At 41.8% G+C, this 12,231-nt stretch overlaps 1 protein-coding gene across 1 annotated transcript; it reads right to left on the bottom strand.

Annotated features, from left to right (window-relative positions):
* Positions 1-708: 708 nt before the first annotated feature.
* On the bottom strand, positions 709-11,875 carry LOC114188377. Its single transcript, XM_028076966.1, has 9 exons — positions 11,217-11,875; positions 10,879-11,069; positions 10,274-10,533; positions 9,740-10,156; positions 9,210-9,670; positions 8,825-8,936; positions 8,033-8,086; positions 959-1,063; positions 709-876 (listed from the first exon to the last, which is right to left on the bottom strand). The coding sequence occupies exons 1-9, from the start codon at positions 11,873-11,875 to the stop codon at positions 709-711; spliced, it is 2,427 nt and encodes an 808-aa protein (XP_027932767.1).
* Between the last annotated feature and the right edge of the window lie 356 nt (positions 11,876-12,231).

Below are 12,231 nucleotides of genomic sequence, written 5' to 3'. Positions count from 1 at the left end.
CATCATCTTAAACTTATGCTAAACATGTTCTCATAGTAATCAATGTGCATTTAACTATTTTAATGTCAATTGTGTTGAAATGTTCTTGAGCATTGACTTTCTTATATTTTGATTGTGCATATAGTTGGAATATCTTGTGGCATACTTTGAGTGAGAGATAGTTTGGTATGATTACATGAAATTAGTCCTTTTTCAACCATGAGAGTAAGACCAAACTTTTGAATATTTGAGTGTTGTAAGCTTGTGTGGTAAGAGATGTAAGGGGCATTGCCATGAAATTGATTTTTGCTTGATTCTTGTTAACGAAATCACATAATTGGTTAGAAAGGATAAAGACATTTGTTTGGTATGTTTAAGCCACTTAGCCAAATAGCCAAACTAATAGTTAATTATTTGTTATTACCCTCTTTGACCGTAATTGTTTCATTCTTTTACCATCAGCCTTTAAAGAAAAAAATAGTTTATCCTGCACAATAGCAAAGAGAACATGTACACACTAATGCAGGAAGGGTTTTTGACAACAATTATTTTTGTCATTTTGCCCTGGTTCTGGAACCGAGGCATATTAGGACGAGGCCAAAAAGGTTAGCTTTTTGCCTCAGGTCTCAACCAAAACAGAAGCTCCATATTCTACCTCGATTCTGCTAAGAACTGAGGCCTTATATGCCTCTCTGCATTATTAACATCCCATCTTCTCCACCAGAAACCCTAGGCAGCCACCATGGTTCCACCATAGCTCCGTCCGTCATGTCTGAAACTCACAACCAAAGATCCGCAGCCACCGCAATCTTCTCCTTCATCGTAAGAGCAATTCGTGAATCGTGTCACCACCATGGAACCTCCATGTTCTTCATACACGAAAATGTGAACACCACACTTGCATAAATGCAAACAAAAATCAACAATATGTAGCAAATCACAAACCCTAAATCGCGTCTCCTCCTCCAAATCGCAAAACCACATCCATCGCAAAAACAAGTTTCTTCACGTTGCCGCCACCTACACGTCTCGCCACCATCAACGATAGATCTCCATCCACGCACAACACCAGTCTACCACACACCTGTAACACAACGAACTCACGCCCACTTCGCGAGCCCCAAATCGCACTTCGCCAAACCAGAACACGAATGAGCAAAACATCAAATGTCGTGAGTGGTCGGAGCGCAACAACAACAATGAAGGTGGGTGGCTAAGAGAGAGAATGCGCACGCGGGGAAGAAGAAGAAAAAAAGTGATTCACGATTTTTGAACCCTAAGGAACCTTTTGGCATCGGTTCAAATTTTAACCGAGGCATAAAACAATTTTTGGCACTGGCTCAATTCCACCCGAGGTAGAAAACAATTTTTGGCCTCAGTTCAATTTTTAACTGAGGCAGAAAATAGTTTTTAGCATCGATTCAATTTCACCCGAGGCCAAATATCACTATCGTAGTGGCATTTTTGAAATATTAGCCAACTTCAAAATCGAGGCATATCAGACCTTGTGGCACCGATTTTTTGAGAACAGAAGCAAAAAGGCATTTTCTGCCTCGGGTATATACTAAACCGAGGCATAAAAGTTGGAAAAAATTACAAAATTGCCACCGTGCCATTTTATGCTTCGGTTAAGTGATAATCGAGGCCTATAACACGAGTTAAAATAGCAAAACTGCACTAGTGACATGTTGAGAAAAGTGAAGGTATGATATGAGATTAGTTTAATGTAGGGTATGAGATTGAATAAGTTTAGGGTAGGTATTAGTAAAAACCCTACCCTAGGAAATTGAATAAGTTTGGGATAGGTTTTTGTAAGAACCATGCCCTAAGAAAAAGAAAAAGAGAAGAGATAACAATTTTATGTGATGGAAAAAGGTTGCATGATGTACATTAAATATCTAGAGTATACTCATAATAGCATTCACACGTGGTTGTTCTCTTAGGCTTAGTGTTCTAAGACATTAGGGTCCTTATTAAAGTTTAGACTTGTCGCTAAGAGCTTGTTACATAGTGGTGTGAATGCCAGAGTCAGGAATTAGAAATATATTGTTAATGGTTTCATCTTTATTTCGTGTAGGAAATCCAACCCTAGTGAAGCCTTTACCATATATTTTTATTTCATAGATTTAATTTGCTTTCTATAAACATTGAAGTAGAACTTGTTACAAGCATTATTATCTGGGCAATGCCCCTCGTTGTTTGAGCAAACCAACCACGATCCTCATTTGCTTTTCCCATTCTTCTAAATTTCATGTAATTTCATGAAAGCTTTTGTAACCCAGACATTAATCAGATTAAACATTGTGTTGGAATGCACATAAATTAGATTAAACATTGTGTTTAGTTTTGATAAAAGAAAATAAAGATAGTAAGAGAGAAAAAGAAAAGACACCATTGATATAATAAGAGATGCTTATGTGTTATAAATGGCAATAAAATCAAACATGTTTTATATTCTACAATAAGTCTTGTACTTGCATTTGCCATCACGAAGATAGGAAGCATTCAAGCACTTTTTCATTACAAAGATTGTTATCTTCACAATGCCCAGAGTTAATGGAGCAAAGCAACCCTTCTTCTCCATCACTTTTCACATTGTTCCCAATATCTCTACTTGAACACAAACCAATGCAAATCATTTCCAACAAAACTATGTTATTAACCTTTACATTCATCATCTTCAAACCCATTTTGCTTTTGCCTTCTCTTCTTTTCTTCTCTACCTTGCAAAGTAAAAAGCAATAATGGATTACTAACCACCACTCTTCCACCCTATTTAAGAACCACACCATACATAGCCCAATTCATCCAAACATTGATTTTTACTTTTTATTCCACTCTATTAATAATTCTACTTAATGCTAACTTCATGAGAATTGAATTTTTCACTTTAAAGATGGTTAATATGGTCATATCATATAAAAATAAATGATCTCTTCCTATACTATTTTATTTGTGTAGTATATTCTGCTTATTTGATTAAATATAAAATTTATGACTAAATGTATAATAAGGTTGACCTACACTGTAAATCACATCAATAGGTGTCTCTATCAACGACTCTCTTTGTAACCATAATTGATGGAAGTGTTTTTTATCCAATATATTATTTACAAAGAGAAATAATAGAATGTAGTTATTTTATAAATAAAATTAAATGTAATCACTACAAGAATGCATGGATTAGCAACAAAAATATAGCATCCTCTCACTTTAAGACATTATTAGAGTCGATCGGACGATGCTAACTCCACATTATATAGAAAAATGTAATAATATATTAGTTAATTGTGTGGTCCAGTCGATGCTATTTTAACATCGGTTGTAATTAAGACTCTACTCTATATTATAAGTAAGAAAAATATAAAATTGTATTCATTATTTTGTGCGAGTTAGGGGTAAAGATGGCAACGGGGCAAAATGAGAACGAGTTTCATCATGTTATACTAATCCCTAAAGATAAAATCATCTTCATCCCCGTATCTAAATCTAACGGTATCAAATTTTTTTCTCATTCTCATCTCCATCTGGTATATACTCATATACGTACTCGTATATGCTTCCTTACTAGCTGTATCAATTAATTAATTTTAATAAGTAAAAAAAAATTACGACAAAAAAACATATTATAATTGTATATATTTCAAATTAAAGTACCTAATAAAATTTCAATAGAACCAAAACCTTGATTAAATTTTCTAACATTAATAAAACCTATTTGATAAAATTAAAAAAAAAATAAAAAATATGAAAGATAAACAAATATTCAAATGAAAAAAATATTTGAAATGTGTCTTTAATACAATTTTTTAAATTCTAATGAAATCTCTTTATTTTTAACACGAATAAAAATAATAATTCACAACTAGACACAAAGAACAAAAATTAGACTAATAATGACTAACATTTAACATAGATTTCTCATCTTTTAAAATTCAATATATGTTGGATGGTGATAAAAAAATTCCATAGAAATTACTTTAAATTATTATATTGTAGTAAATAAAATTTATTTATATAATTATAGTGATAAAATTACACTTGGATACAAAAGATTTCAAATATTTACATAAAAGTATATCAAAAAATAAAAATATTAAAAAAATTATCAAGGGTATGATAGAAACAATTTGATAGAAAATGTTATTTTATCCCCACTAACATTGCGACAAGTTCAAACCTTACCATATAAACATGTTTGTGTTATTAATGAAAAAAAAAAAGAACAAAAAGAGATGTTCTATGATTTGCAACAATAATCATTAATAACACAGGAGCCACAACCAGGATACGGAACACTCAAGTACAATTTGTTAAAAGCATTATTATGTACAATTTGTTAAAAGCATTATTATATGGGCAGTGTCCATCGATGTTGGAGAAAATCAACTACGATCCTCAATCACTTTTATCATTATTCTAAATTTTATGTAAATTCGTGAAAACTTTTATAACCCAGACATTAAACTCAAATTTTAAACTTACAAGAGTTTATTTCCCAAAAAAAAAAATTTTTAAAAATAACAGAGAGATTTGTTGGAATGCACATAAATCACATTAAACATTGTGTTTAGTTTTTTGATAAAATAAAATAAAATAAAGGGAATGAAAGAGAAGAGAAATAAGAGAATGAGATGATAAGAGATGGTTATGTATTTATATATTATTAATGAAAAAGAAAAAGAAAGATGTTTTATCCTCTACAACAGCAAGTCTTATACTTGCATCTGCCACCAGCAAGATAGTTAGCACTCTTGCACTTTTGGTCACAAACATGGTCATCTACACAATGCGCCAAGTCAATGAAGCAAAGCAACACCACATTCCCATCGCTTTTCCCATTCTTCTCAATGTCCCTACCTGAACACACAACTAAACCAATGCAAATCATTCCCAACAAAACTATCTTATTAATCTTCAAACCCATTATGCTATTGTCTTCTCTTCTTTTCTTCTCTACTTCTCAAACCAAAAGAATAATGGATTACTAACCACCACTCTTCCACCCTATTTAAACACCACACCACACATACCCCAATTCATCCAATCATTGATTTTCACTTTTTCATTTCATTCTATTAATAATTCTATTTAATGCTAACTTTATGAGAATTGAATCTTTCACTTTAAAAATGTTTAATATTATTATATCATATAAAATAGACGATCTCTTCCTGTATTACTTTATTTGTGTGGTATATTCCTTTTACTTAATTAAATATAAAAATTATGACTAAATGTATTTTAAAGGTGTGATGAGATTGACGTAACATCATTATTTGTATGTCTCTACTAATGACTCTTTTTGTCACCGTAAGTGATGAAAGTGGTATTTTATCTAATATACAAAGTCATTTTTATTTTATCTAATGACTCATTTTTATATTAATAATGCAACCTCGTATTTTTAATATGTAAAGATAAATATGCAAATAGTTTAAACAAGAAAACACATCATGTAACGTCCCATTTAATTTAATACTTAAAATTAAAGGAAACGTCACGTGATAAAAGCATAACAACACAGTCCTGGGGTCCTTAACATTACCCCTACGAAACTAGGCACACCACGATGCCGATAAAGGAAAGCTGAATACAAATACAACGTAGAATGTAGCGTAGAAATACGGAAATAGATACATGGGCCATAGCCCTAAATAAAACACAAGAAAAACTCCAGCCCAGATGGCTAAGCTGCGGAATCCCCATTCGCTTGTTGACCATGAGAACCACGCCCAACTGCTCCCATCAACCAAGTTGATGATCATCGCAAGGAAAAACGGCCACATACAACACAAACATGCAACGAAACGGGTAAGCTAGAGCCAACAACATATTTCATGCAGTCAAACATATTTTCATCATCTCATATCCACATAGCAACCAAACATGTTATGACTCTTCATTCAATACACTACGACTCGACTCGACTCATCCGGATACGTATAACTTGGTCGGATTCAGTGGATGCTTGCACTTGTGTGGGTACCTCTGCTCGAACCTGAGCTGCTCGATCCCTGAGCTTTGTAATACAAGTGTTATGATGAATCAAAATCTCTCCCACCACAAGGTTAGCCCTTAATGAGTTTCAGGCCTCCTGCTACTCCCACCACAAGAGTCAGTCCGCTCTAAGTGAGACTAACTGGCTCCTCGGAGCGTCAGGATGCAACCTTACCTTGAATCCTTACCTAGTTATACAGATGGGGCACCACCACGGACACCCACTAGCAGGGGCCATGGAATTACGTCCCGACCACTGAAGAGTAACCCCGAAGGTCTCACCTAGAGACCCCAAGGAATTACACGCTGACACGGACCAACATTCATAATTCATCAATAAGAAAATATTAAATTTATATTGTTCAACCACATATCAACCCTTGAAATTTAGTCCTCTTATGCATCACCTCCCAAATCCATACCTCTGATCAATACCACCCCAATGAGTCTAGGGTCTCATCTCATGACAACACCATGTTCCTTCAATTTCAAACCACCCATTCATTTCTCATGCTAAGTCTCATACCAACTCATTCATCCACAATTCATGAATCATGCCAAACATATATTTCATACTCCATTATATACATATCCATCATCACACAATCATACCCAATCAAAACAGATCACACGGGAAACATCAAAAGTCCAATGCATAGCACAGTCTCGCCCAGCATCTCGCTCAGGCTGAGGGGCCTCGCTCAGGCGAGACATGCTCGCTCAGGCGAGCCTCCCCCTCGCCTAGGCGAGAGTACAAAAACACGTATGTTGGCATCACGGGATCTCGCTTAAGCGAGATCCCTCTCGCCTGGGCGAGTTGCCTGCTCGCTCAAAAGATGAGCGAGCCGCCTGGACGAGATTTCGCGCAAAGGCCTCCCTGTTTCATCTCGCCTAGGCGAGATTGACTCGCTTGGGCGAGATTAACAGGTCTCGCCACTGTTCTTCACTGTATCAGCCATGAGAACGAAGCAAACCACACATGCAAGCTATTCACACGCATCAAAACGAAGAAACAAACCGTATACCCAACAATAAACTCGCACACAGATCAAAGGATGACTCAAAACTTGAGACTCTAGCTTCCCGTACCTGGGATTCAAGCTAGCAAAACGTTCCGACTCGCCCTCGCTACTGAACGCACGAGTACAACAGCTTCAAGGAACGAACGGAAGAACTGTAGAGATAGCGGGACAGAAGCACAGTATGAGATACTTGGAACCCTAGCTATGAAGGGAACGAAATGTATGATAGAGACAAGTATGGGCTAGCCATAGTACGTACCTGGGGTAGGAGAAAGCTTCGAACTGGCTCAACGACAGTGCGGGCGGAACCCTAGCAGAAGGTGTGGCGGCTGCGGCTCAAGGTAAGGGCAAGGTCCTGAAAATGTAGGGTACCCTAGGTTTAGGGCAGACCTAGAGCTTATATGCACTGGGCCAACCCTTGGGCCCACTTAGGGGCAGCCCACTAACCTTTAGGGATGAAAAAAAGAAAAAGGGTTCTTACATTCTCCCCAACAAGAAAAATTTTCGACCTCGAAAATAAAGACTTACCAAGCAAACAAATGTGGATGTGATTTTCTCATGTCCTCCTCTAACTCCCAAGTCGAGTCACCTGTCCTCCGATCCCAGATGACTTTGACAAGACTGACGGTCTTTCCACGACGTTCCTCAGCCTTGCTATCCTCAAGAGCGATGGGTGGTACTTCCACTGTGAGATCTTCCCTGATCTGTATATCCTCAGCTTCCAACGCATGAGCCGGATCGAATACATACTTCCTCAACTGTGACACATGAAACACCGGATGAAGGTTCGCCAACTGCGGGGGTAAAGCTATCTCATAAGCCACCGGTCCAATCCTCCTCGTGATCTGATACGGGCCAAGGAATTTGGGTGAAAGCTTCCTTGAGCGGAGAGCCCTTCCCACGCCCGTGGTTCGGGTCACCCTCAAGAACACATGATCTCCTGCTGCGAACTCCAAAGGCCTCCTTCGGCGATCCGCATAAGCCTTCTGCCTACTCTGCGAAGCCAACATCCTATCTCTCACCATCCTCACCTTCTCGGTGGTCTGTACTAACAACTCCGGTCCAACCAACACTGCCTCCCCATCCTGATACCAACAAAGAGGAGTCCTACACCTCCTGCCATAAAGAGCCTCGTATGGCGTCATGCCAATGCTCGCATGAAAACTGTTGTTGTAGGTAAACTCGATCAAGGGCAACACCTCATCCCAAGCACCCAGATGGTCCAATATGCAAGTCCTCAACAAATCCTCTAACGACTGGATCGTCCTCTCAGACTGGCCATCGGTCTGAGGGTGATACGCTGAACTCATGGTGAGCTTGCTACCTATAGCACTCTGCAACGTCTGCCAAAACCTGGACGTGAACCGTGGGTCTCTGTCGGAGACTATGCTCGAAGGCACTCCATGAAGTCTTACTATCTCCTTAATGTACAACTGGGCCAACTTGGCCATGGACATCCTCAAGTTCATTGCCAAGAAATGAGCACTCTTGGTCAACCGATCCACTATCACCCAGATGGTGTCATGTCCCCTGAAAGTCCGTGGAAGATGAGTCACAAAGTCCATGGAGATGCTGTCCCATTTCCACACCGGTACCTCCAACGACTGTAGAACGCCACCGGGTCTCTAATGCTCCACCTTCGCCTTCTGACACGTCAGACAGGCGGATACAAACTGAGCCACATCCTTCTTCATCCCCTGCCACCAGAAAGTTTCCTTGAGGTCCTGGTACATCTTAGTCATGCCAGGATGTAAGCTAAGACGACTCTTGTGTCCTTCCTCAAGGATCAACTTTCTCAACTCAGCATCATCCGGTATACATACTCTGCCTTGAAACCTCAGTATGCCATCATCACTCACCGCAAAGTCTCTAGCCTCGTCTGATCCAAGCTGTTCTCTAACTCTGTTCAGACTAGCATCCATCAACTGTCTCTCTCTGATCGAGCCCAATAAGTCACTAGATATAGTAAGGGTACTACACCTAATGGACTCGGACCCCAACTCCACCTGTATCCTCATATCTCTGAACTTCTCTAGTAGCTCTGCCTCTTTTATCATGAGATGTGCTGTGTGTACCGTCTTCCTACTCAAAGCATCTGCCACTACATTTGCTTTCCCCGGATGATATAGAAGTTCGAAGTCGTAGTCCTTCAGGAATTCCATCCACCTCCTCTGCCTCATGTTCAGCTCCTTCTGGTCAAACAAATACTTGAGGCTCTTATGATCGCTGAACACTCGGAATTGAGCACCATAAAGATAGTGCCTCCAGATTTTCAAGGCAAATACTATCGCTGCCAACTCAAGGTCATGAGTGGGGTAATTACGCTCATGTACCTTAAGCTGTCGTGAAGCATACGTCACTGCCTTCTTTTCCTGCATCAAGACGCAACCAAGTCCAAGATGAGACGCGTCGCAGTAAACTTCAAACGGCTTTCCGACATCCGGGATCACAAGTATCGATGCACTGGTCAGTCTCTTCTTTAGTTCTTGAAAACTCTCCTCACACTTATCCGTCCAGGTGAAGGGTTGGTCCTTCTGGGTAAGCAAAGTCAAAGGTGCCACAATCTTGGAGAATCCCTCTATGAACCTCCTGTAGTATCCTGCTAACCCCACAAAGCTCCTGATCTCTGTGGCTGTTTTAGGACTTTCCCATTTTACCACTGCCTCGACCTTCGTTGGATCCACTGCAATCCCCTGTGCTGATATCACATGCCCCAAAAACTGAACTTCGTCCAACCAGAACTCACACTTGGACAACTTAGCATACAACTGCTTCTCTCTCAAAACACCGAGCACCAACCTCAGGTGTTCTGCATGCTCCTCCTGAGTCCTGGAGTAGATAAGGATGTCGTCTATGAAGACCACGACAAACATATCTACGAAAGGTCGGAAGATCCTGTTCATGTAGTCCATGAACACTGCTGAAGCGTTGGTCACACCGAACGGCATAACCACATACTCATAGTGGCCATACCTCGACCTGAAGGCTGTCTTCTGTACATCATCAGCCTTTACCAAAATCTGATGATAACCCGATCGCAGATCTATCTTCGAGAACATCGATGACCCATTCAACTGATCCATCAAGTCATCAATCCTCGGGAGTGGGTACTTGTTCTTGATAGTCATCTTATTCAGTTGCCTGTAGTCCACACACAGTCGCGAACTCCCGTCCTTCTACTTCACCAACAACACTGGTGCTCCCCAAGGTGAAGTGCTGGGTCGGATGAACTGTTTCTCCATCAGATCTTCTATCTATTTCTTGAGCTCTACCAACTCTGCCGGAGCCATGCGATATGGGGCCATCGAGACCGGGCCCGTTCCTAGGACTAGATCAATAGAGAACTCCACCTCTCTACTGGGAGGCAACCCTGGTATCTCCTCCGGAAACACATCCTCAAAATCCTGGACGACTGGTATCACCGATGTCGTCTCTCCCCTCTCCACCTCCATATGTGTGAAGATCATGTAGCAATGCGCGTCGTCCTGTAGTTCCCTCTTAACACCCTGGGAAGACACCAACTCAGGTTCCTCTAAGTCGGGAAACAACAACTTCTTCTCCCGACAATCTATCAGGATGCGATTGGCAGAGAGCCAATCCATCCCTAAGATTACCTCCAACCCCTGTAGAGGTAGGCAGATTAAGTTCACCTTGTACCTGCGCCCCTCTACCTCCACTGGAAGCCTAGCACACAAGGACGACGTCCTAACCAAACCCGACGCCGGAGTAGACACCGCAAGCTCACACTGCAGCTCGCGTACCAGCAAACCCAACCGTTCCACACAAGCAAAAGACACAAAAGAGTGTGTCGCTCCAGAATCATATAACACACAGCAAGAAGAACCAGCTATCATGCAACTACCCATAACCAAGTTACCTGAGCCTGATGCCTCAACTCCTGACATGGCGTACACTCTGCCCGTCGCCTGAGGCCTGTTGCCTCTGTCCCTCCCCTGATGCTGCTGGGGTGCCTGAACTAGAGGGCGTGCCGCTGCCCTGGCAAGGTTGGGACAATCTCTCCCAAAGTGGCCTTCCTTGCCACAATTGTTGCACCAACGGTAACCCTCCCTACGTGGACACGCATACCTCGGGTGAGATCCTCCACACGAGTAACACCGAACTCGACCCTGCTGCGGAGGAAAGCTCCTAGACTTCTGAGGCTGATAGTGTGGTCTATCATACGGTCTCCTCCGCTCCTCATGTCTGGGCCTGAACCCAGATGGTCCACCAATCGTCTGAGGCGGCTGTGGCTGCGGTGGGCGCTGGCCTTCCACCTCGCGCTTCGTCTTCTCAATTACCCTGGTCTTCTCTACCAGAGCAGCAAAATCCTTGATGGACAAGGGTGCCATCATCAAGCGAATGTCACCGCGAAGCCCGTTCTCAAACTTCCGGCATCTCCACTCCTCGTCAAGCGGCAGTGTGTAAAAACGGCTGAGGTGTTTAAACCTCTCAGCATAATCTGTGACAATCTTCCCTCCCTGGGTCAACTGGAGGAACTCCACCTCCTTGGCGTATCGGATGCTGTCTGGTAAGTACTCGGAGAGGAATCTCTCCCTTAAGGTTTCCCATGTCACTGGGTCATCCCTCTCCTCCAGGATGGATCTGGTACTGCTCCACCAATGCTCTGCCTCTCCCGTGAGCATATAAACTAAGAACGCCAATCTGTCCTCTGCAGGGCACATCTTGGCGTCATAGATGCGCTCCAAGTCCTTCAGCCATTGGTCTGCGGCGTCAGGACTAGTCTTCCCATCAAACTTTGCCGGGTGGTGCTTCAAAAAGTCCTCCAAGCTCCACTCCCTGACCGCAAGTCGTGGCTCAGGACCAACCACAGGCGTCGTCGTCCTGCTCTCCTCCATCTGGCGGAGGGCCTCCATATGCTGCCGATGAGCATCCTCAGCAGCTACCCTCGCAGCCTCCATCTGCTGCATCACCGCCTGCTACTGCTCAAGCGACGCCGCCTGTCGCTGCATGGATGCCTCATGCTGCTGCATCATCGCAGCACTCTGCTGCGTCATAGCCGCTACCATCGCCTCTATAGCTCTGGCGATATCAGGTACGTCTCCTTGGGATGATCGCGAAGTCCTACGAGGAGGTGCCATAGTCCACTGGCACATAGAAAATCACTTGGTTAGGCTCGATAAAGACAAAAATTCAACTAAGAATACTCAGAAGACACAGAGAGAGCTAGGCGGACATCCAAGTCCACAGACCTAAGGAATGACCGCTCTGA

This window comes from Vigna unguiculata, chromosome 6 (assembly GCF_004118075.2).
Source record: "Vigna unguiculata cultivar IT97K-499-35 chromosome 6, ASM411807v1, whole genome shotgun sequence".
NCBI lineage: Eukaryota > Viridiplantae > Streptophyta > Magnoliopsida > Fabales > Fabaceae > Vigna > Vigna unguiculata.
Note: the sequence above shows the minus strand (reverse complement) of the source record. Positions and strands in the feature narration are given on the sequence as shown.

Bases quoted from the DNA above. Each gene is read 5' to 3' on its own strand.
- LOC114188377 (XM_028076966.1), bottom strand. From the start codon at position 11,875: ATGGAGGCCCTCCGCCAGATGGAGGAGAGCAGGACGACGACGCCTGTG. The intron at 8,087-8,824 runs GTATGTATACCG...TGTTGGTATCAG, and splicing joins TACTGAGGTTTCAAGGCAGA to GATGGGGAGGCAGTGTTGGT. The intron at 1,064-8,032 runs GTGAGGATGGTG...GTTGTGTTACAG, and splicing joins TAGTACAGACCACCGAGAAG to GTGTGTGGTAGACTGGTGTT.